This window comes from Phocoena phocoena, chromosome 11 (assembly GCF_963924675.1).
Source record: "Phocoena phocoena chromosome 11, mPhoPho1.1, whole genome shotgun sequence".
Classification (NCBI taxonomy): Eukaryota; Metazoa; Chordata; class Mammalia; order Artiodactyla; family Phocoenidae; genus Phocoena; species Phocoena phocoena.
The window spans coordinates 9,671,396-9,696,625 of NC_089229.1; the positions used below are offsets into that span (position 1 = coordinate 9,671,396).

Consider the following 25,230-nt stretch of genomic DNA (forward strand, 5'->3'; position numbering starts at 1 on the left):
GAGAGTCCGCGCTTTCCGAGGGAGCTGCGCCGGCCTCGGCCCCGCGGGGTCCCACCGCACCCGAGAGGATGGAGAGCCTCCCCCGACGCCCCAGCAGGGCCCGCGATCCCACGCTGGCCGGCCCTCGCTAGCTGCTCGAAATCTGCGTTTTATCCACCACCTAGGCCTTGTCTCCTGAGTCAGTGGCGTTGTGGTTCCAAAGAAATGGAAGAAAAGGAGCGATGTGACCGACTCCGTTCGGTCCTCCTGCCTTGAGGCCTGGTTGGCATTTGCAGAAAGGAAAATACAGCAAGAAAATCGTGTGTTTTTGGAAGGGGTAGAAGAGGAGGGTGGAAGAAGGAAAACAAGGTCTTAGATTTTATATGATTTTTTAAAACTTATGCACTTCGACAGTGGTGGCAAAATACACTAAATCCAAAAGTTATCTTTGTTTTGAGAAGAAGGGGATTATTTTTCCTTTTGATTACGACCTTTTCTCCCCGTGACAAAGCATAAATCATGGACATCAGAAAATAAGGTAGACCTCAGGAACCCTGCAAAGACTGAGAAGCTTACATTCCTCCTCAGGAGGAAAGAGTGGGGTGTTTTTAGCCCTCTCTGGAACCTAAAACGAAAAACATGAGTTGCGTGCCATGGAAAGGAGACAAGGCCAAATCCGAATCATTGGAGCTGCCCCAGGCTGCACCCCTACAAATCTACCATGAGAAACAGCGCAGGGAGCTTTGTGCTCTGCACGCCCTCAATAACGTCTTCCAGGACAGCAATGCCTTCACCCGGGACACGCTGCAAGAGATTTTCCAGAGGTAGGGGACTCCTTCTTGGTGTCTCTATCCTTTTGTGCTCTTTTTGAATTTCTGCACGTGGGACAGTGTCTCTGCTGCATAAACCTTCGAACCAACAGGGATTGTTAGCTAAATGCTGTTAGCAGGTATAAGGGACACAGGAATGGGAAAGTGAATAATCAGGACCATTTACTGAGCACTTAACAGTGGGCTGGGCACAGTGCTAAGAGCCTCAGTGGTGTTACCTCAAGTGATCCCTTCTACAATCCATTGGAATCTGTGTTGTCATTTCCATTTTATGGATAAAGACGGGGCTCAGAGAAGTTCAGTAATTTGCCCAAGGTAACATAACAAGAGATGAAGCCAGGCTTGAATCCAGGTTTGTTGTTGCTGCACTGTTGACCACTATGCTGTTAATGCCTCTCAAGTCCTGCCCCCAAGGGGTTTAGTCTAGAAGGGGGACAAGGTACGCACACACTCAGTCACCTGTCATCAGAGTTGGAATGTAGTGGGTTCCATAAGAAGGGTATATACACAGCGCTCAGCTTTTCTACGAGGCCGTGTGCTGGGGTTGGTGCTTTTCACATGGTGTTTTGTGTAGCTCTCCTCACAGTAGATTTACTGTCTCTATTTTACTGATAAAGAAACCGAAAGAAAGGTCAGGTAATTTGTCCAAATAGCTTCTAAGTAGCAAAGCTGTGATTTGAAGCTGACTCTAGGTCCCCTCCCCTTTCTACTTCATTCTAGAGGGCCTTTCTTATCCACTTTCCAAACGCTACCGGACAGGTTGATAGAAGTTCAGCTTTCTTCTGTCAGCTCTGATGTTCTAAAATTCTTCTCTCAAAGGGTATGAGAAATGGTTCTGCAGTGGCTGGTTCAGCACGTGTGCTGTCCATAGCAACTCTGACAGTGCGCCCGTCTCACTACGCCAGCTTATAAAGAGTTATCCTGCTCAATTCTCAGTGCAGAGAAAGCCCAAGAATTCTTCAAGCAATGTGTATTGGCAGTTCCAGAAGACCCTTCTCTGACTCCATTCAAAAATGAAATGATTGCCCCAGAGGGCCTGAATTACAGCTGGGAACAACCTATTTGGGGTGATTTATGAAGCATAGGTATGGACCACTTACCCTGAAAGAACCGTAGGCCCTCTCTTAAAAGAATGTTAATCCCAGTGTGCTGACAAAATTGTAATGAGAGTAATTATTTTCCAGTGTCAGTAATAACCATAGTAATGCCTTAGCAGGGCAGATGTGTCCTTTGCATCATGGCCATCATCTGGCAAGTAGAATGAACTCTTCTCAGGAAACAGGGCCCTGGGAGGTGAGATAACTTGTCTCAGATTGCTAGGTCATGTAGCTGAAAGCAGAAAGGAGGCCAGTCCATTAGACTGCTTCCTTTTGGCAGCCATTAATATATCTTCTTCTCCTAATTGGATATTTTCAGATTATTTCCTAATCGAAGTCTAGGGAGAAGAAAAAGACTGACAGTGAGTCCTTGAACTTGCTTGGTACTTGGTACTCTGTGACAGCCCTGCAACAACTTTATCAGCAGTGATCCTAGGAAACTAGGTTTCCATTTAAGCAATTTGCCCAGTTTCACTCACTAGTCAATGTCAATTCCAAGATTCGGTGTGTCCATTCAGAAGTTTTCCACTTCTCTGAATTTGGCCTGGACCTGACATGATGGTGATCACTAACACAGATGAACAGTCACTCTGTGCAAAGCACTGTTCTGAGTGCGTTCCTTGTGTTCACTCACTCCTGACACCAATCTTAAGGGTAGATCCTGGGACTTCCTTGGCGGTCCAGTGGTTAAGACTCCGCATTTCCAGTGCAGTGGGCACCGGTTGGATCCCTGGTCAGGGAGATAACATCCCACATGCTGTGCGGCCAAAAAAAAAGAAAGGTAGATCCTGTTATTTTTCATCTTTCCAGATGAGGGAACAGAGTTCACAGAGCTATTAGTTGCAGGATTTGGTCCCAAGCTTTGTGAATGGAGGGCCTGCTTTCCTATCTGCTCTGCTACTTCCTGAGTATTGGGAAGGCGTCTCAGAGCAATTACATCATCAGTAGCTGTTCACCCTGCTAGGAAGTTGGGCCTGGGTTTGAAGATGTGGACTATAAGCTCTTTGTGGATAATAGCAGGACTTTTTCAGCTATGTTTTCCCTGAATGAAAGAATGCTAAGTATTTGCTAAACACTCACATGGAACCAAAGTTCTGTTCCTGGCTGTTGAAGCTTTAGGAAGTTGTACTACATTTCCCCAGGTACCTGTCAGCACAAGACCCACCTCAGAGTAACAGCAGACCAGTACATGTGAGAATATATGTACCCCACCACTCCAGAGGTGGAATTCTGTATGGAGTATTTAATATGGGAAGATTCGGTGTGGATAAATAGAAACAAGTGTGAAAGGGAGGAGAGGAAAGAACAAAGGGAGGAGAGGTGAGGGAGAGGAGATAGAATTTTTTAAACGAGAAACATTTACTAGCTGCCTTCAGTATGCCAGGCACCACTACACACGGTAGAGAAAACAAGCTGAACAAGACTTAGCTGCTGAGAAGTACGTCTTAGAACCATCCATTGACCCGGCCTTGAGAAAAGACTGAAGTGAATTTGGAACCATGGAATTCAGAGCAATCTAAAGGGAGAAAGATAATCTATTTGGATGTTAACAGAAAAGAAGAGTAACGTTGGCAGTAACGTTAACTAGATAATTTTTAATTCCCAGATCTTAAGTTCTATGCTGTTTTGAAGATGTGGCTGAGGCATGGTAGAGATGGGACACAATTTTTGATTAATGCCGTTTGTTGAGAGGAAGTTCATTCTAGCAGTTGAATTTTAGCCAGACAGAATACAAAAGCAGGGTGGAGTTTCAATGCAGTTGTGGGTATGAGATGACTCATGGTTGGAATAGAAATGAATAGGACTTTAGACAGGACTAAGCTAATGACTCGGAGCAGCGCAGGAACAGGCAAGAGAGGAGTCAGGTGTGACAGGCTCAATCCAGGATTTGAAGATAGTGGTCACAAAGAGATCATCGGTTTGAAAAGGATGAACAACTGCAATTGGAGAAAAGGTCAGACTCTAAGAGATTATAGATACCGGTGAACATCCTCTACCACAGAGAAGCCCTCCTGCCTCCCCGTTAAAAAGTCCCTGAGCACACATTTAAAGGAAGGCGCCACCTTTAAAGGTATGGCGGTTGTAAATGGAGGAAAGGTGTTGGTGAGCGTTAACCTCTAGAGATTTAAATTTTCTCATCCAAGGGCCGGGCAGACGCCTCCTCCTCCTCCTCATCATCGCCAGCACCTACAGAGTACTTTTGTGTGCCTGGCGCTGTGATCTGTGCTTTATGTATTTAAGCTGTGCTTTATGTATTTAATAATTTAAAAACACATTAGGAAGTTCTGAGCCATATTTTCTAAGGTCACACCTCAGAACTTATAAAAAGGAAAAAATTAAGGGAAAAAAGGAGTCTTGATGACATGTTTCCACATCTCCTTTTCATTCAAACCTGAAACATCACCTTAGCCAGACACAGTGGTAACTATAAGAGAGGACCAGAGACTTAACTGAGGGCACAGACATCAGTGGAGAGACCTGGACTAGAACCCATCTCAGTTGTAGATCACTTCAAATCTTATGGCTCTAACCTCTGCCTATGGTGACAAAAATGAGAGGCTAGCGTACAGTCCAGAATTTCCGTGGAAATAATTAAGACAGTCCTGAATAGGAGTTTGCCGAGGAGTCTCAAGAAAACATTCCACTGGGACAGAGTAGAATTCCCATGGAATTCAGTGGGATCAGTGTGTTGAAATATCCAGAAGACTGTTCATTGTAGCTTTAGGTTTAGAGGTGGAATCCTAGCTCTGCCACTCACTAGCTGTATATAACTGTACAAGTCACCATAACCTCTTTGTACCTCAGCTTCCTTACTTACACTACGGGGTTAATTTCTATCTCAAGATTGTTGGAAGGATTAAGTGATAAATCTCATAAAAATAGCTAACACAGTGGGCACTTGATTATTGTCAAAGTAAAAACAAGCACTGGTGTAATGGGCACACTGGATGGATCCCACTTACTCAAATGGCCACTCTTCTAGGAGTGAGATGGAAACCATTCTTAGCATTTCCTATATTGATTGGTTTGACAGACACGTGGTTATGCAGTTGCCAGTGCCCAGCTGTGAGAGATACAGAGGAGATGAGTCATCCCCTTTGCTTCGGGAATTTACTATTTTGTTGGACATGTACAAAATAAAGGAATTCTTCAGTGGTCCTATAAGATAGGAATCATTCCCATTTTTACAGAGAAGCTAACAGGCATGGAGACTAAATCTCAGAATTGATACTGATTCTGCTTGGATGTGAACTCAGATGTGTGTGGTCCTCCTGATCTCCCTCCTTTTTCTACTGCCCTGGAGCCAGGAAGGATTCCATGGAAGAGGTAGGATGTTAGGTTGAGCTTGAAGAAGCTTTAGGATTTAGCTTGAAACAGGAACTAGGATAAAAGAAGAGAGGCCACATGGTCATGGTGCCTGAAGTACACTAAGCCCAATGAAAGGGAAACAGCAGGTCAAGTGGGGCTGGGAGGGTTGGAGTTGGCCAACCAGGCAACTGGCTCCACTGACAGTTCTTATGTAAGTGAGTGAAATGATACCTTGGTGAAGGTGGCAGGAACATAAAGGCTGAATAGGTGGAAGGAGCATTTGGAAGCAAGGAGGTCAATTTAGGAACCTGTGTCCAAAAGTCCAGGTGTGGGACTTCTCTGGTGGTCCAGTGGTTAAGACGCTTCCAGTACAGGGGACGAGGGCTCGATGCCTGGTCGGGGAACTAAGATCCCACATGTTGCATGGTGCAGCCAAAAGATTAAAAAAAATTTTTTAATCCAGGTGTGAGGTGAGGAGCCTCCAGTTAGGGGAGAGATAGTAGGAATAGACAGGCAAGGATTTGAATCTGAGATTGATGTAGGACAAGGAGAAGAGACACTTGGAACACTAGCCCTAGAAGGTACACCTCAAAAAAAAATGTGTGGTCAAACCTGTTTGGGAGCTGAAACCTTTTGTACACCCTCTCCCCGAGACTCAAGGTAAATATTAGCATATTAGGGGCTTCAAGAAAACCTGTAGGAAACCTGTTTACTTGATTCATTCAGCTATTGTATTAAATGCCTCCGTGATCCTCTGAGGAGCGCATTGCAGGGAAACGCAGCACTAAGGTTTGAGCTTGGTAGGGAGTTAGATGGTGAAAGAGGTGGAGGACTCAGCAGTTTCTTTGCTGGAACCTTCGTGCGTCTACTGGCTGGAGACTTCTCTGAAGGTATTGAGAAGCTACTGAAAAGTTGGTGAAGGGAGAGTAACTTGATATGTCTTGAGATAGACTTTCATATGCTTTCTCATTTAATCCAAGTGCCCAAGAACCCACTGAGAGCCTTTGTCCTGTTAAGCTACATTTTAGGCCCAGGCCAAGGGACTCAGCTGGCCTTTCCTCTTATCAGCCCACCGCCACCAGCCACTCTGATTCATGAGTCCTTGCCGTAAGACAGCAAGCAGAACTTTGGATTCAAACAAATCCGAGTTTGAATCCTAGTTCTGTCATCTATAAGGGAAGTGATCACGGGCTAGTCATTTTAAATCACCAAACTTCAGTTTCTAAACCCATAAAATGGTAATAATTCATAGCTTCTTATGGGTTTATTGTGAGGATTAAATGAGATACATATATGAAAGCATCTATCATCAGGCATGGCAGAGAAGTTTTCACTAAACGGTATTTATTGTCACAGGTAAAACAAAGTTTGGTTGCAGAGTGGAGTTTAGTGTCCTCAGATCCCCTTCTTTGCTAACTCTGGAGGCTAGCATATAAGCCCTTATTATTTTAAGGGTCTGCTAATATTTACAGGGCAAGAGAGAGGGAAAACAAAATAAACATGGAAAACGTTTCAACAAACGTCCCTCGAGCACCTATCACGTGCCGGGTATTCTTTGAGGTCTGGTGATGGGTAGAGAAGGCCCCTGCTGTCTTTCTAGTGTGGAAAAACATGCAAGTCAGAAAACATGTCCAGTAGTAACACGAGCTATAATTAAATTAAAGCAGGTGGATGTAAGAGGAAATGACTGGGAGAAACGTAAGGTTGGGTGGTCAGAAAAGGCCTCTAGGGCAATAACACTTGAGACCCAAAAAATGAGGAGCAGAGCAAGTGGAGATCTAGGGGAAGAGGATTCCAGACCGCGGGAACAGTGAGTGCAAAGGCCTTCCAGTGAGAAGGAGCTTTGTGTGTTCAGACTGCAGAGAGAAGGTGTTTGTGCTAAGAGGTAGGGATGAGGTCAGCAGAATCCTAAGGGCCTTGCAGGCCAGAGGAAGTAGTTTAGATGGTATTTAAGTGCTTTGGGAGCCTTGGAGGGTTTAAGTAGTGGCAGGAGTATGTTTTATGTTGGAAAAATATCAGTGTGGTTGCTGTATATAGAGTATAAGATTTCTTAAGTTTTTAGAGTTGACCTAAAGATCTGATTCTCTCCTGGAGATGGCATTTAGCAACCTCCTAGACATCCGCTCTCCACTTTTATTCCTGAGGAACTCACGTCATTTCCCTTCCTCCCCTTCACACAGAGGTGAAAGGCATGCTGCCCCTTCCTTCAAGATGGCCTTTCCTCAGGTGCTGGCCTGCGCCGCCTATGAAATCAAATTAATAGCATTGGGAATGCCTTCAGAACTGACCTTGTCATGAGATGGAGGAGTGGCTAAAGAGGCCTGGGCAAAGGTGGCTTAAAGCCAGTGAGCAAACCACACTGCAGTTGAGTTTTGTTTATCTGGTACAAAATTTTTTTCCAATTTGTGTTTGTGTGTTTTTTTTTAATTCAGGTATTTTACACACGTGTATATTCAGAATACCTTTAGGTGGTTCATGAATTTCAGTTTAATATGGGCCTTACTACTTTATATTGCCTTATGTGGCCCCAGTTCATACATTTATGTTACCTGTCTGAGCCCCTGTAGGCCTTTGAGTATTTAATGATTGATGATTACCAAGTATGCGAGCCTTAAACAGAAAGCATTTAAAGTGTAAGAAGTAAGAGTAAGAAATACTACCCATGCAATCAAACTATCAAATACTATTTTTAATGTTTAAAAAAAAGGCTGTATCAAGGCAGGAAGATCAGCAAGGAAGAAGACTGCAGAAATGGGAAGACTGGGGATTTCATAGATGAGACTTCTTCGTGGAACATTCTCTGTATCCATTGAATTCACTGGAGACACACTTTCTAAATGGCAGGCAGATAGGCCCCACTGCTACTGAATTATTGTTTTTCATAAAAGGAAAGGTAATCCCTAGGGAAGCAGGAGCCCAGACTTCAAAATACTTTGGTAAAAACTCGTTACGTTTACTTGAATGGGAGGAAACAAGCTTCCAGGGGCAGTGGTGTAAAGTGCTCTTTTGTCCCTGCCAGTGCAGGGCCAGGGGGGGTTAGGTTGACCAGCAAGTCTCAGCTTTCCTCCTTTCACATTTGCAGGTTGTCTCCAAACACCATGGTGACCCCCCACAAGAAGAGCATGCTGGGAAATGGGAACTACGATGTGAACGTCATTATGGCAGCACTTCAAACCAAAGGCTATGAAGCTGTTTGGTGGGACAAGCGCAGGTAATTGAACCAGGCTTGACTTGATGAGAACTGGCATTCAGCCGGGGAGGTGGCCAGTGGTGGTGTTACAGCCGGGGAATCCGGGGGAGTTGGCTGCTGCAGAGCCCGACACCGTTTCTGTTCTGCAGGGATGTCGGCGCCATTGCTCTCACTAACGTTATGGGCTTCATCATGAATCTGCCCTCCAGCCTGTGTTGGGGTCCACTGAAGTTGCCACTCAAAAGGCAGCACTGGATCTGTGTTCGAGAGGTGGGAGGTGCCTACTACAACCTCGACTCCAAACTGAAGATGCCCGAATGGATTGGAGGCGAGGGCGAGCTCAGGTACCTGTGTGGCTGATGTAGTGGCAAGTTAAGCTTATCTTTGGACAAAGGAAATGAAATTCCTAGTTCCTTGGGTCCTCTCCTTATTGTCACTTAGAATCATAGGGTTTCAGACTTTAAAAAGACCTGAATCTCTGATGGCCCATGAAGATGTTAAATCCCATTAGTAGAGAAGTCCCATTACCTGGGATGCTGGCTTCCTAGTCTGGCGGGACTGGCATTGTAACATTCTCCCAACTTGACAGTATAGCTGCCAGTTCAATGAAAGGAAGGCAAACATTTGGGCCAGAGGGGGCTAAATTTCCCTGGAACCAAAGAAGAAACTCCTCCTCCTCCTTATTTTATTTTATTTAATTTTTTACAATTATAAGTCCTTTAGAGTACTTTGGGCTCTGTTCCTCACAGAACTGGCTACTGTTGGCAGTAACATATGAGGATGAGCGGAAATTTAACTGGACAGATTGAGGGGTAACCAAATGTGGACTCCTCCAAGAACAGATCACTACTAGAGTGTGTTTAGGGCAGCCAAGGGTATAAATAACAAGGGTCCTGTCTGGCGAACATGTGGCCCCAAGACTGGAGTTTGCAGTTTTACTAGCATTTTCATTTTCTCTTTCATCTACCCTTTTTTCCTGTAGGAAATTTTTAAAACATCATTTGCGAGGAAAGAACTGTGAACTCCTGCTGGTGGTACCAGAAGAGGTGGAGGCCCATCAGAGTTGGAGGGCTGATGTGTAACACAGTTCTACCCAGCCTTCCCTCACCTCAACCCCCGAAATCCTCTGTGATGTGCTGTGGCCTCTACAGTGGGTCTGCCCTTGCCACGTCCCCAAACATCTCATCGGGTTTTTCCCCTCAGATTTGACAGTGCAATAGGACAGACATGTAGACTGTTACAGAACCAACCAGCGTTACTTGTTCTGGGAAAGGAAAGTAGGAGCTCTGTGTGCTTAAGGCAAGCTATGGAAGACTTTTGTTTTATTTAAGAGAGGAGAAAGAAAGGTGGGTCTTAGCTTATTTCCCCGTTTCTCTGAGGACTTGCCAGAGGCTCTGCTGGAGCTCACTGCTGCTCTGACTCACCTGGAGATGCTGCCTTCACTTCCCCTTTCCTGGCAACCAGTGGGTCTGAAGACACAGTACAGGCAAAGCCCATGCTGACGGGTTTGAAGGACTTAGAGCAAAAAGGCCTCTCAGGAAACCATCTCCAAAACTGCAGCAGCAGTACAGCATGCTGTCTCCAACCCTTAATGCCGCCCTTACCCCATTTTTAAGAGTGGTTTATGGCCATCCTTGGAGTTTTATAATGAAAAGTTCTCTAATATTCCATGCCGGGCGGTTGAATCCTGCGATATTCTGGTGTGACAGGATGAGCTAGATACCTAAGAGGATGTGGCCAGAACCAGGCTGGGGCAGGCATGGACAGCCTGTCCGCCTCACTCCAGCATCATCCCTCCCACTTCACTGCATTGCACTGGTTTAGGAGGCTTTGAGGCACAAGATAGGCAAAAGGGCAGTTTTCCCAGCTGACCCACTCTGGCAAAAATCAGGAAAAAAATAAGACTGCCTTTGACATCAAATTCTACTAGTTTGAGACAGAGTTGGGCAAGGAAAGTGTTGGGAAGATAAGCCTTCAGAGACTTGGAGCAGCTAGAGTGGGTAGACGTCCTAGGCTCGGAGTCACTGTAGTGACAAGAAGCAGAGCCCTCACATTGGGTGGGTATGTGCGTTACGCTTTGTCATCTCTCTGTAGCTTCCTTTACAGATCAACTGAGAATGGACCCGCCCCCTACCTCTTTAAATAGTTGTAGGCCACTTTTCTCCCCGTAACTTGGGGAAACAAAAGGAGAAGTAAGGGTCGTACTACACCGCCTGTCACCACAGTGGCTGTGGTTGTCTCAGGGCAGGCGGGCAGGCAAGGATGGCCTGTCCAGCCCTCACAGGTCAGTGGTTTCGGCAGGTCTGAGAGCTGCCCCACTGGCCAGACCTCTCCAATAGCAGAGCCAGCCTGGGGCTTGCGTGTCCAGCCTGAGCAAGCTTAACGGGATGAAGCTGAGGCTTTCTCCCCACTGTGACTGGAGCGCACGTTTACGCCAGCACTTTCTCTGCACATGTATCTTCCATCCAACAAGGCCATTTTTAATGCTGAGTTAACAGAGGCCACCAAGCGGCAACTGCATTACACCCTCTCAGCAAGTGGCCGCATTGTCTTCTGCACCATTTTCCACAGCAGACCTGCTTGGCACCACAGGGAGCTCTTCGCCCCCGCACAATGACATTCCAACCACCACCAGCCAGAAGTTCCAGCCAACCTTGCTCATTGTCACAAGCAGGACCTTGGGTCCATCGGCACTGTCAGTGATGTAAGCCATTTCCTGGGAGGAGACGGAAACTCCTCGCCACCAGTCTGCTTGGGCCTGTGCAAATGGCACTTCAAAGGAGTCCCCATGCACTTGGAGTCCATGAGCCAGTGGGATATATGCAAAGACGCTTAAAACATTTCAGGGCTGGTTTCTCTGTTCATATCCAATTCTGGTGCTTAGGAACAGGGACCCATGCTGATGCCCAAGGGCAAAAAGCCCCACTTCCTTTAAGAAAGGGGGCAGGCCTGACCCTGATGCCCAGTAAGGGGCAACCCTAGGCTTTTTGTTTTTCTGGCTTTTATTCCTTTTTGTTGGCCTTGTGCTGGGTTTGTTTACAAAAGATGTATTTTGTTTAACCAAATATTAAAAATGGAAAACTCCATACATAAATTTCATCTGTCTGAATTCTATAATTGTGTACATTTAAGAGTGAAGTTTAGTATGACGCTGCTTTGGAAGGAATTCGCTACCACCGGAAGTCATCTTGTGGAGACATACTGTGCTTTGGCCAGACCTCTCACTTCAAAAATCCAGACAAGATACTCACCGAGTAGGACTTGATTCAGAAAAAGCCCGAGACACTTTTCGACTTAATTTGTAAAACCTAGGCTCCACAACATGAAGAACCCTAACCCTAATCTTAAGTACAAGTTTTCTTTACTGACAAGCGACTGTTCTTCCCTGGTTAACAGGTGGAAGATTACGTATTTACACAGGGGACCTGGGAGGCCCGGCACCAAGTACGTAGCAGGATTCCGGGCCAGACTGACTAGATTGGAATTCAGATCAGGCGTTTTCTGTTCAGCCTGGAACAGATCACTTAGCCTTTCTGCGACTGTTTTCCTCTTCTGTAAAATGAGAATACTACCACCTCCTAAATTGTGTAGTATAGTTCCAGCAACCCACATAAAGGACTTAGTATTGTTACTAGCACAATGCCAATAAAAATGTGTGTGAAATGGAAAAACCACAAAGTCCAAAGATAGGGCTACCGTTGGATTCACTGTCAATAGCTCATCAGCAATTACAATTGATCCTCAACCAGCACAGGTCTGAACTCTGGGGGTCCACTTACACGTGAACTTTTTTCAAGAAATACTACAGTGCCACGTGAATGTGATTGGTTGGACAGCAGACACACAGAGGGCCAATGATTTTTTAAAGAAATGCATAGGCTTTTGACTGCAAGGAGGGTCAGTTCCCCTAACCCCGTGTTGTTCAAGGGTCAACTGTATTTTCAAAAAGAACAAACCCAAGATGTTCTATTTGCAACCTTCCTACCCCCAGACTAGATAGCAATACTGTGTCATTCTTTGCAAGTTCTTTATAATTATTGTTTTTTCTTTTTTTTTTCCTTTGGCCGAGCTTCACAGCATGTGGGATCTTAGTTCCCCAAACAGGGATCGAACCCGTGTTGCCTGCAGTGGAAGCACAGTCCTAACTACTGGACCACCAGGGAATTCCCCCTTTATAACTGTATAATGTCACTGTAGACTGTGCAAGTACATGGACCCAATCCTTTGCTGGTGGATCTGAAACCGATTGCTTGAACTCAGAGAGGTTCTTGGTCAAAGATGAATTTTTTTTTACCTCTAGGAATTTAACTGACTTGGGCCTAGGGGATCAGTCAGTATTAAACGGTGGTGCTGGCTCAGGTGAGAGAAACTGTGAGGGGCTGTTTTCTTTGCCCTTCTAAAATGGTCTAAATAATTTCAAGGTACGTATGACGAGCACTTGGAAGACATTTTTGGTTGGGATCATTTTTTAATATTTAAATAGAAAAAGTGAGCACTGACTTCTTTTGCTCTTTTAGACACACACACGTCTAACAGCCGAAATATACAGAGGAAATGAGCTCCTGCTCTGTCCTCCACAGTCCCCACGTTGTGGTTGAAGCTGTTGCCAGCCCTCTCTCCATCCTTTCCAACACACACAGAAATTCACAGCACAGCTGTAATGCATTCTATCTCGTGTGCACGTCCCTCCCCAACATCCCCATTCTTAAAAACCGAACAGTCGTCCATGGTCAGGGGCACATCCTTCCCGATGGCATCAGTTCCTACCCCACAACGGGATAGCGAGGAGATCTTCCGTCAGAAGTAATTTAGTGAAAGGGGTGGGATGGCCGGAGCTGGAGTAACCATCTGCATTGCTGCACTCTGGTATCAGAGTGAGGACAGAAGAAATGTCAGGAGAGCATGGAGGGCACAGTTGCAAGTGAGGAGTCTCTCCGTGAGACAATGTGGGGAGAATTCTCCCCACCAGGTTTAGATAAATCAACGTGCCAAAGTTCAAAAAAAAAAAAAAATCCAATAATCAGCAGTTCAAACACTATTGAATTTTCAAACTTCTCCCACCAAGACAGGCCAAACACAGCAGTAACAATCTAGATCTTTCCAGGAAGTGAAGGTAGAGCCCCGGGCATTCCTCCTGACAGCCCTGTATTAGGCCCTAGAAGTATCTGGAAAAGAAAAGGAGGGGTGTAAGGCATCGTCCAGACCTAGGGCTCTCATTTCCATCATACCCGTCCGGGCAGACAAGGTCTATGAAAACAGTGCTGAGGGCACCGTCAGGCACCTCAAGGAGGGTGGGCCGGATCCCAATCCCTTCCGGCACACTAACCGCCCTACCCAGGTGCCGGAGGAATAAACAACTTCTGTCTCCGCTACTGGCAACAAGCAGGGTCTGGGCTCACCTGCCGCTGTTGCAGCTGCTGCTGTTGCTCCATCTGCAACTTCTCAGTCTCAAAGACGACCGGAAGAACCAGGATCATGAAGGAAGTGGTTCCGATCCACAGCGCTGCCCTGGAAAACCTGCGGAGGGAACATGAGCACGACGGCAAGACAAAAACACACAGCTTCACCAAGGACTCGCCAGTAACCAGATCGCTCACCCCGCGCCTTCCGGTGTTCTTGGCAGGCGTGTCCTACCCAGCTCCTGCACGGTGCTCCTACCGGAAGCCGGAGGAGCAGCTCTAGGGCCTGTACGTCTAGTGAGAGCAGTCTGAACGTCCTCCTGAGTTCTCACAGTGCTGCTTATACATGAATTATATCACATGATCTGAGGTGACCCTCACTTTACAGACGAGGAAATAGAGACCAAGAAAGGTTAAAGTAGCACCAGTCCAAGGTCACTCAGTGATCTAGCGGGCGGGCTGGCCTCCAACCCAGGTCTGCGGCTCCCAAAGCCCGTGTTCATTCAGGGCACCTCAGTCACCCCAGGCACACCCCAACGTCTTTGCCCTCGTCCCTTACCTGTACATTTTTTGAGCCACGAAGAGGGAGAGATCAAAAGTGGCTCCAGCCGCGGACCGGACTCTCTCGGGGAACATCTCCGTCAGACCCCACAGTCTCTCCGACAGAGTCTCATCTAACTGTGGTGGAGGAGGCGCGGATATGGGCCGAAGCAGCGGTAACCACCCCCCGACGCCGGGACATGCCGGTCTCCTGGAGCTAGGGCACCCCGGCCCCAGCGGAGCCTCACCCCGCCTCCCGGAGACGCCTCTGCTCGGACCTCTCCAGGCTCCGCGACGCGCCTTCGTCCCGCTCCTGCAGCACGCGGAGCCCTCACCCCCGCTCCCCGCCCGCACCCTCCCAGCCCCGCTCCGCCCCGCAGTGCCCAGTACCTCCTCGTCGTCTTCCTCCTCCAGCTCCTCCTCCGGCTTCTCGGCATCGCCTTTCGGAAGCAATTCTTCCGGGGACAGCGGCGCCCCAGGGCCCGCGGCGGCAGCGGCGGCGGCGGCAGCCATGGCTGTGGGGAACGCCGGAAGCGGAAGAGAAGAGGCGAGTGCGGCGCCGACGGCGGACAGAGCCGCCCTTCCGGGAGCCGGAGGCTGGAGAGCTGGGGAAGAGCGCCGCCCTCTGGTAGGCGGGCTTCACCGGCCTTCAGCAAAGGGCGGCCGGGAGGTCGGAGAACGTGAGACACGTGGGAAACTTATTAAAGCCCTGAATCGGGGTGCGTCAGCGGTCAATTCTGTTCTGTGGGCTTAGGGTGAGCCCGAAAATCTGCATTTTAACAAGCCTCCCAGAGATCGCACATAGACAAACACGAATCCAGTTTCATTTCCCTGAGGGCTCTGTTTGGTAGGAGCAAATTAGAGATTTGGAGATGTATTGGTCTTCTGGGAAAATGTCAAGTAAACAGTCCCAATGTACTAAAACAAAGGCGAGAGTGTACCAGGCACTGTTTGTGCGTGCGAAGGGCGGGGTTGGGAGGGGCGCTTATTTAATCTTTGCATCAACCCACTGAGGTGCTACTATCCCCATTTTTTTTTGGCCGGGTCATGCCGCATGCAGGAACTTAGTTCCCCAACCAGGGATGGAACCAGTGCCCACTGCATTGGGAGCCTCAAGTCTTAACCACTGGACTACCAGGGAAGTCCCTATTGTCCCCATTTTAGAAATGAGGAGATTGAGGCACGGTACAGGGTTGCTGCAAGTATTTCTGGAGGATGGATTTCAAGATGTGGGTTTGCTGGCCAGAACGTATGAACATTTAAAATTTTGGTAGGTATTAGCTAATTGCCCTCGGAATTATTATATCACATACTTTCACAATAGCAAATGGAAGTGTCCTTTTCTCCACACCCTCCCCAGCATTAGGTATTATCCATATTTTCATACGATGGATGAAAATGCTCCTTTTTATAATGTGTCCCACAAGTTATCAATACAAGGGTAGTTTGATATACCTCTTTAGACAACTGACCATGGAACCGAAGAATCTCAGCATTGGACAGTCCTGATCCTTATCTGATACTTGAGAGACTTGTCCCGTGTTTACATATTCCGGGGAGGGGGGGTGGGGTTTGCACTTTCTCCAGATAGAGTCCTCAGTCCTCTTTATCTTTGGACAGGGCAGCTCTAACTACAAAAAGTCTTCATGTCACAAAAGGGTACCTACTGTCTGATTCCATTAGGTAAAGTTAAAAGGCAGGCAAAACCAATCTATGGTGAGAAAGGTAGTGATTCCCTTTGAGGAGGAAGAGGAGGTAATATTTGGGAAGGCAGGAGAGTTTCTGGGGTGCTGGTAAAGTTCTATTTCTTGACGTGTGTGGTGTTTACATGGGTATGCCCATTTTGGATAATTCGTCAGGCTGTACATTTATGAATTATACTTTTTGCATGTATTAAAATTTTTTTTTTAAAGTAGGCTTGAAACCAAGCAGGATCCTGTGGGTCCCTCCCGGGTACAAATCCTTTCCCTGTCCGTGTTTCTCGTTTGTAGGAAATCGGCTTCTTTCAGCTTCCCTGACCTTCCCTGAGTTCCAAAGGGCAGGTTCAAACAGTTGCTAATCAGGGAAGGGAGGGAAAGCAGAAACAAAGGAGGAGCCATCAAGAAACAGTGCAGCAATCCTGGTTCCTCAAGAGATATACATAACCTTTGGGTTCTTCTGCAGGAACTAAGGTCCCCACGCAGGTGGAGGATGGTAAACTCAGGCTGAGAGCAAGATTCCTGCAGCACCCCCCTGTTACCTCACCACCAACCAATCAGAAGAAAGTCTGCACACAGTGGAAGATAAGGAAGACTCTGACCCTCTCCCCCAAATGATTCTCCCAGAATCTTTGGAGTCCGCCTTCTCCCCAGGTTGCTGACCTCCTGAATAAAGCAAGCTTTCCAACCAACACTTGTCTGAGTATTGGCTTTTGAGCAGTGAGCAGCTGAACCAGAGTTAGTAACAGGCTAGCTCTACATAAATGCAAGGGCAATCAAATGCCAATGGCTTTTGATTCTCTTATGGGCTCTTTTAAGAAATGCTGGAAGACCAAGACTCTTTTTTTAAAAAAAATTACTTATTTTAGCTGTGTTGGGTCTTCGTTTCTGTGCGAGGGCTTTCTCTAGTTGTGGCAAGCGGGGGGCCACTGTTCATCGCGGTGCGCGGGCCTCTCACTATCGCGGTCTCTCCTACTGCGGAGCACAGGCTCCAGACTGCAGGCTCAGTCGTTGGTGGCTCACGGGCCTAGTTGCTCCGCGGCATGTGGGATCCTCCCAGACCAGGGCTCGAACCCGTGTCTCCTGCATTAGCAGGCAGATTCTCAAGAAGCCCCTAGACCAACACTCTTGAAGGGTAGAGAAGGCAGTCTTACGTGGAAACTACAGACATCATTGACTCTGATGAAATGAAATTCATATTTTACGGCAAGACAAGAAAAATTTAAACATAAAATCTTTCTCTGCCTGTTTGGGCCTCCTCCCTCCCCTTTAGTGTGTATTATGCACCTGCATTAACCAGACCTCCTTAGGAGATAACCTTCCTTCTTGTAAAAGGCCATGATGGCCCATGACCCGCTACTCCCTGTGTACATATAGATCTGGATTGTGTAAACTGTCAATAATACGTCATTTAACATATGGCACTCTGTCTCAAAACCTTATATAACTGTGCTTTGACCTCTAATAGATGGAAAAATTCTCAGAGCTGAGAGGCTTTCTCCAGGTTATAATCCTCAATTTGGCTCAAATAAAAGCCTCCATTTCTTTCTTAGATTGACTGATTAATCTTTTTTTTTTCCATCGACAACTCCAAGTGGAAAGTCACGAGGCTAATATGAAGAAATTTTTGGAAAACTTTGACCAATTAATTTTGTTTATATTCACAAACAGTACATGATTTTTTAAAAAAATCCATGTTTAAGGCTGAAAGATCTCTTTCAATATTTATAAAATTGTCCAAGGATAAGAAAAAATATTGGGAATCATGCCATGCAGAGTATTCAAACCTTAGGAATAGATGTGATGATCCAGAAAAGGCAAAGTGAGAAAGACAGAGCCCTGTGGAATCAGACAGGTCAGGGGTTACTTAGTCAAAATCATAGACAGAAAGTAGAATGGTGGTTGCCAGGGGCTGGCAGGGAGGAGGAGATGGGGAGTTCGTTTTCGATGGGTATACAACAGCTTCAGTTTTACAAGATGAGCAGTTATGGAGATGGGTGGTGGTGATGATGATGGCTGTACAACAGAATGAGTGTACTAACATTACTTAACTGCTTTAAAATAGTTAAGATGGTAGATTTTATGTTATGCGTTTTGCCACATAAAACAATTTAATTAAAAGCAAAAAAAAGAGAAGAAAACAGAACAACTATCCCCCCAAAAATCCCCCAAAGGGGCGGGGAGGGGCACCTTCTTCCCCCAAATCCAAGAGATTCGAGGAGGAGCTGCTGGAGATGAAGAAGGGAAACCTTCACTGAAGGTTTCAAGGGGAAATGCTCAGTGGCAGCAAAGAAGACATATGGTAAGATTGATGCCAGCCCAGGGGCCTCAATCGAGGCACAAGTAAGGGTGCCATCAAGTAAGTGCTAATGTCTCATGCTGGGCACAAAGCTGACTCTGCCATCTAGATGATGATGAGGTGTTCTAGAAACACCCCCCCCCCAGCTCCTCTCATTCCCTACTCCTCAAGTCCATGGTTTCCACCTTTACTGTTCCTGTCTTGTCAGAATGTGAAACTGGTAATATAGTATAGTTCCTAATTCGGTTCGGTGTGGGGCATAGATCCCTTTGAGAATTTTACAAAAGCTGTAAGTACTCCCCCCAATAAAACATACACATTAGCCCATTTCTGTACAATTGTGCATATGGATCCCCTTGTTAAGCCTCAAACTGTTAAGGTTTCCTCTGATTTGTTTGCACTCCCTCCCTCACACCCGCAGAACTTTCGATCTCAGCTCTTCAGTAACAGTTCTTCCCTTATCTGACACTCAACTCAGAAATTTACAAAACCGCTGTAGTGATTACAAATGATAATGTCAAGTAGACAGCACCACTTACTTGGGTGCCCCCAGAAGTAGTAGATTTGCTCAATAAAGGCTTTGAGGAGGAAGTATTTTAGGCAGAACCTAATAGATGTATCGGACAAAAAGGTAAATCTTTACAGTATGTAGCATTTTTTTTTCTTTTTTTTTGGCCATACCGCCCAGCTTTCAGGATCTTAGCTCCCTGACCAGGGATTGAACCTGGGTCCTCAGCAGTGACAGCGCAGAGTCCTAACAACTGGACCACCAGGGAATTCCTGAAAGTACGTAGCGTTTCAGTGCGGGGGGGAATAAACCAACAAAGGTTAGGGTGGTGACATATAGCTGATGATTTTTCCTATTTCTTACAAATTTCCATTAATAGGATTATCCTTGACTCAGATCACACACCACATCCATCAGCAAACTTACAATTTGATGGTGGGCTCCACCTTCAATTCCTGCCTAGAATCTGACCACTTCACCTCCTCTGCTGCCACTTCCCTGGTCCCAGTCTTGAGCTCTTCAGTCTGTTCTGACCCCACAGAAGCCAGAGGGATCTTTTTAAGTCAATCAGACCATTCCTCTGCTGAAACTCACCAATGGCTTGCTTCCCTCATCACCCCAAATACATGTCCTCCTTCACTGCAGAGCTGTCCCTCATGGCTGCAGCCCCCTCAGGTGCCAGTGCTGGTACAGAGGGGACCAGGACCCACGTCACTATGACAACCAAACGTGCCCCTCCTGACGCCAAAGGTTTCAGTCCTAGCTCCTTCCCTCCCAGCTGTATCACCTTGCTGGGCTTGTTTCTTCATCTAAAAGCAGGGGATGACGATAACAAACTTGAAAAATTCTCATGAGAATTAGAAATATAGCCCTTCTTTGGTTTATGTCCCAATAAACCCATCATAAGTTAAAAATATAAGTCGAAAATGCATGTAATACCCCTAACCTACCAGACATCGTAGCTTAGCCAACTTACATGTGCTCAGAACACTTACATTAGCCTACAGGCGGGCAAAATCATCTAACACAAAGCCTATTTTACAAAAAGTGTCGAATATCTCATGTAATTTTTCGGATACTGTACTGAAATGAAAAACAGAGTGTTTGTCTGGGTCCAGACTGGTTTTAAGCGTGTTGATTGTTTGTCTGGGTCCAGACTGGTTTTAAGCGTGATTGTTGACCCTCGTGGCTGCGTGCTGACGGGGAGCTGCAGCTCACTGCCACTGCCTCGCATCATATTGCATTTTGCTGGCCCGGAAAACTATCAAAATTCAAAATTCGAAGTACAGTTTATACTAAATGTGTACCACTTTTGTACCACCATAAAGTCGAAAAATTTTAAGTTGAACCATCATAAGTCAGGGGGACTGTCTACAGATGTCTGGCATCCAGGGTGCAGGGTAAGTGGTTGCTAATGGTACTGGTCTAGGAATAAGCAAACTCAATTGCGCCTATTATCTGCACCTGAAGATTTACACCCTCATATAACATCCTTTTCCAATGTCTTCTGAATTAGTCTCTCCTATTATCAGGAAGGAAGGTTATGGGCTGGGGCTACAGATCATGCTTCTCTATCCATCCCCCATGGAGCTGGCCCTGAGGGTGGCCTACGCACAGCAGCCTCCATTTGAGGCAGCCCCTCACCCAGCTCCCCTCTTTCAGTGTGGGCTGGGAATCAGCGGGCTCCCACACTTCCCCTGTCTGATCCTAGACCAGTTTCTGAACGTCCTGGGGTTTGCTTCCTTATCTGCCAATAGGCGTGCTGACTGAGAGGGCCTGCTCCACAGGGCTGAGCTGAGGAGGAAATGAGAGTGTGAGCAACATCCTGAGCCCTGTCCAGGTGGGAAACAGGTGTTCTGACCTTAGTAGCCATCCCTGGTCTAAAGCCTGGGGCTCTGTGTCCCCACCCTCAGTGCCTTCCCCCTTGACTTTGGAAGCTCGACTCCCTCTTACTGCCTTTGGCTGGCTCCCTCGCCCAGCCAGAGAAGCCCAGCTCACTCAAAGACACAGATTCCCACTCCAGGAAACCAGGCCCCCATCCCAACCACTCGGTCCCTGCCCGGTCCAGGCTAGTTCCAACACCCCGAAAGAGGAAGGCAGGGGAATCTGAGCAGAGAGATTGCTCTGTTCCAGATCAGCCTCTGCTGATGCCCAGGAAGCTGGAATGCTTCTTCTGCAATGGTGACCTTCCCCCACAACCTAAAAGTTCTGTCTTTGGATGCAGCATCGGAAGCTTAGAACCCAGCCTCCATTACTTACTTCTTCGAGAACTGATGTTTCTTTTCTCAGTCACTTTGGCCGGAGAGAGATTATAGAACATCATTTAATTTAAAAAAGTAGGGTAGACAGGAAAGTAGCACAAAAATATAGTGTTGCCGTGGGAGGTCGGTGCTTGCTGCTGAGAAGCTGAAGCCAGAGGAGGCTGTGGATTTGGGGAACAAGTATTCTTTAAAGGAGGGAGAGAGTGGCCTGAAGGGCAGAGAACCAGGAGACCTTCTTATCTGAGACCCCTAACAACAAGGCTCTGCACACCTGATGCCACACCACACACAACAGTGTGAGGGGATGATACGATGAACTCCGTCCAATAAGCGCGAGCCTGGGCCACGGGCGTTTGTGTGTTAAGTAACTGGAGAACACCAAAGGTCTCCGTCACCCCAGACCTCCCTGAGGAGGCCTCCCTGTGCTGTGAAGCACAGGACTGGCCTGGAATCCACTACGTTGTCGCCTTCCTACTGCCAACCTAAGGGGGCCAGTGCCTTTTGGCCCCATTATATGATACTCTCTCCCAGGACCTAATCCACTAGTTTGGTTAAAAATTCCCTCAGCCACATCCTCCTCTTCTGACGAAGGGTTTCCCCGTGTGCGCCTAACGGGTGGCTTTGGGGTCTTCATTTTCTCCGCCGGCTGACACTCTTCAGTTCATCCAGCTCCTTCTCCATTAAGTGGGATTCAGCAGTGGTCTCAGAGAGCTGGAAGTAGAGCAGCAAACCGTTATAAAGAAGGACGTTTCTGGGCTACGTTTCAGGTCGGCAAGGCCAGCCCTGCGCACTGGGAGAAGCCCCATGGCATTTCCCTTAACGCTGCCGGCAGCCTCCACGATGGGAACCCCTTGGTAACTGGGCAGAAAGTAACCTCCTGATGACCCAGGGCCTCAAGCACTTGAAGAACATTCACCATCCATTCTATCAACATTTTTGATCACCTAGGGCTGCGTGGCACTCACTGTGCGAAGGACACCAGGTTTCAGGGGATGAAAAAGGCAAATATTGGTGATTTTAAGGTTAAAGGACTAAGGTCTAAGTTGCTTCTGAGTCGTGGCTCACATAAAAACGTTTAAAAAAGCATGCCACTTCCCGCATCAGAATCCTTCAGTGGTCTTTAGAGGAGAGGGTGGAAGACACTCCAGGCAGGGACGGAGAGACACAGACTCCAGAGGTCAGCTTACTGTGAAACAGAGGAGCTGCACTTCCTGAGCAAGACACTATTCCAAGAGCTTTGCTTATATTATTAACTCACTAATGAGGTAGATCCTACTATCGCGCCCATTTTATTGCTGAAGATACTACGTTTCTTACAGATACAGAGCAGTTAAGTAACTTGCCTGAAGTCACACAGCCAGTGGTGGAGCTGGGCCAGGGACCTGGGCAGTTTAGCTCTAGACACCTGCTCTTAACCACTGCAGTGTGTGCTCTGCTGCCTCTCAACCAACCGTCACACACAGCCCTAGGCTCAAAAGGTTGTTGGGTTTTAAAAAGCCACAGGAAACCGATGCCAATGCAGAGAGTGCCCGTCGGCAGGTCTGCGCGGGGCACTGACTAATTGCTGCGTGGTGCAGGACCTCGCCCAGCCCGGAGCAGGCTGTCCTTCTTCCTGAAGGCCTTCATCCCAGCCTCCATTCCCACCTTTATCTTTCCACATTCAGCTCAAATATCCCTTCCCCTGCAACATCCTCCCGACTGGACAGAATGAATCTCTCTCTCCCATGTGTGGATACCAGGCCGTGGAAAGACTTTAATCACTGCCCTTACCATGAGGCACTGTCACTATGTTTACTGTCTATCTCCCCACTAGACTGGGAGCCCTGGAGGGTGGGGACTGTGTCTGATCTGGTTTTGTATCTTTGGATTCACAGCAATGTACCTGAGCAAACTGGCACTCGAGAGGTGTGGGCTGGCTGAAAGGACTCGCAGTGGACCTGCCTAAAGAAAGCCAAGGCTTCCCTCCCCACCACCCTCCTCACCATGTCCAGCAGGATGTCCACCTTCAGCCGCAAGAGATTGTTCTCTTCCTCCAGCTGCTGGTTCCGCCTCCGGAGGCGCTGGGCCTCCCTCCGGTCCACACCTCCACTAACCCCTGTCTCTGGTGGAAGGACACAGGCAGCAGTCACAAGGCGGGGGTTCCTTCCACCATCTTGCTGGGCAAAATGGTAGGAAATGCAGCCCACCTGCTATCCACTGGCCGTTTTCAAACTTCAGGCTCTGCCCGGCCAGGTTCATGGTGGGCGTTCCATAGTCAAGGCCCAGCTCCACCTCCCGGGTCGAGCGATCCAACTGTGGGGGAGACGCGCATGTTGGCTTCGGGAGGCCGGAGCACAGGGGCTCGAGGCCCAGCACCTCTTCTGCTAACGGTATGATCCCAACAACTCATTTCTTCTCTATAATCATTACCCAGCACATTTAGTAATTGTTTTTAAGTCAGGAAATTAAATAAGGTACCCCCAAAACTTTTAAACTGTAAGAGAGAAGAAACGTACAGCTTTATACCATAGATATTTTCTGGAAAAGCTATATATGCTGAAATTTGTAAACTGAATTATTTCGTATGTACAGGGCACTTAGCAGTTTAAGAAATCCTACTGTAAATTTTGAATAAAGTGAAAAATTCTTTTTAAATGTAATAAGCCCGAGCTATCATTTGTTTTTTATGGAGCTACGTATGTCCTGGAAAAGGCATAAAATGCTAAGGCCCAGGGAGTAGTAGCAGCTGTTCTTTAATGTGTTTTTCAGTGTTTCTACAGCTCACTGAGCGCCCACCCTGCACCAGGACTGGTACTGGATATACAGAAATGAATGCAACCCCTCTGCCCTCAAGGAGCTCAGAAACTGTCTTTGGACCTGTGATATATCCTTCTGAACGCTCTTAATGATAGCAAAACATCATCCTTTGAGAATAAATTTGATTCTTAGACATGAGTAAAACTGATTCCTGGACAAGTCTTGGGAGTCAAGTGAAGTCAAATTGGATAACATCATTTGGTCCCCAAAATGATAATGAGGACGACTACCTTTTAAGGTTCTTCAACAAGCTCTGACAATAATTCCCAAAGGAGTTTAAAAATGTTTTCAGCAATAACAATAATATGAATTAAAAGGATGCCCTCCCACGAGGATACCTCTGGAGGACCACACTTTCCATAAGAAACCAGGCTCGATGCTCCAGTCACGCTGCACACCGGGTCGAGCCCCGTGCTGACACTCACGTTATGCAGGTTGGAGAGAGACGCAGACTTCCGAGGGGGCGTCTTCTTCGGACTGAACGTACTCCCAAAGAGAGGCATCTTTGGCCTGATGAAGGAAAGGTCAATGCTTTCTTCTCCTAGGGTCAGAAAAAGTCAGGGATACAAAGAGTTGGGTCAGTGACCTGGCGCCCCTGTCCCGGAATCATGAAAACACACATCTCATCACGTGGCCATTAACAATCCTGGGTGACAATCCTCAGCTCCCACGTGCTGAGTGCTCACTATGTGCTAGGCATAGTGCCAAAACCTTGGCAATATCTCAGGCCTCACAACCACTCTTCGTTTAGTTCCTCTTCCTATACATATTTGACAGATGAGGTTTAGAAAGACTAAGGTCCTAAGTGTGAGTGAGTATTAGAATGCAGGTCTGTGTGGCTCTACAGTTCATGTTAACCACAGGCAAGTGCCTAACTGGCCTGTCTTAAGCTTTGTCACAAATTGGCATCACCAGATTTACACTCTGGGGCAAGGCATGTGATCCTACTTATTCCTGAACACTGGTAAGCCTCACAGCTAGGGCAACAGCTTCTATATACACTCCATTTTCAAGAAATGAAGCCTTTCCTGGGACTTGCCTTTTTTCTTTTTTTTTCTTTTTTTTTTGTGGTACGTGGGCCTCTCACTGTTGTGGCCTCTCCCCTTGCGGCGCACAGGCTCCGGACACACAGGCTCAGCGGCCATGGCTCACAGGCCCAGCCGCTCCGTGGCATGTGGGATCTTTCCAGACCGGGGCACGTACCTGCGTCCCCTGCATCGGCAGGCAGACTCCCAACCATTGTGCCACCAGGGAAGCCCCCCCCCTTTTTTTATTGGGTTCTTTTTAAGTTTTTTTCATTTTTCTTAAAATTTTATTTATTTATT

General features: G+C 47.2%; 3 protein-coding genes and 1 non-coding gene across 4 annotated transcripts; 1 reads left to right on the forward strand and 3 right to left on the reverse strand.

Moving 5' to 3' along the window:
• On the forward strand, positions 1-11,493 carry JOSD1 (Josephin domain containing 1). The gene is made up of 4 exons (XM_065887714.1): positions 1-803; positions 8,298-8,426; positions 8,555-8,749; positions 9,388-11,493. The coding sequence occupies exons 1-4, from the start codon at positions 619-621 to the stop codon at positions 9,485-9,487; spliced, it is 609 nt and encodes a 202-aa protein (XP_065743786.1). The 5' UTR covers positions 1-618; the 3' UTR covers positions 9,488-11,493.
• A 1,360-nt stretch (positions 11,494-12,853) lies between these two features.
• TOMM22 (translocase of outer mitochondrial membrane 22) lies at positions 12,854-14,858 on the reverse strand. The gene is made up of 4 exons (XM_065887930.1): positions 14,735-14,858; positions 14,364-14,482; positions 13,805-13,922; positions 12,854-13,570 (listed from the first exon to the last, which is right to left on the reverse strand). Exons 1-4 carry the CDS (start codon positions 14,855-14,857, stop codon positions 13,496-13,498), a joined length of 435 nt encoding a protein of 144 aa, XP_065744002.1. The 5' UTR covers position 14,858; the 3' UTR covers positions 12,854-13,495.
• Positions 14,859-19,043: 4,185 nt separating this feature from the next.
• On the reverse strand, positions 19,044-19,116 carry TRNAD-GUC (transfer RNA aspartic acid (anticodon GUC)). Its single transcript has one exon. It is a non-coding gene; the product is annotated as a tRNA-Asp (tRNA).
• A 2,584-nt stretch (positions 19,117-21,700) lies between these two features.
• Positions 21,701-24,419, reverse strand: CBY1 (chibby 1, beta catenin antagonist). The gene is made up of 4 exons (XM_065888006.1): positions 24,331-24,419; positions 23,296-23,401; positions 23,092-23,210; positions 21,701-21,820 (listed from the first exon to the last, which is right to left on the reverse strand). The coding sequence occupies exons 1-4, from the start codon at positions 24,406-24,408 to the stop codon at positions 21,740-21,742; spliced, it is 384 nt and encodes a 127-aa protein (XP_065744078.1). The 5' UTR covers positions 24,409-24,419; the 3' UTR covers positions 21,701-21,739.
• Positions 24,420-25,230: the final 811 nt, after the last annotated feature.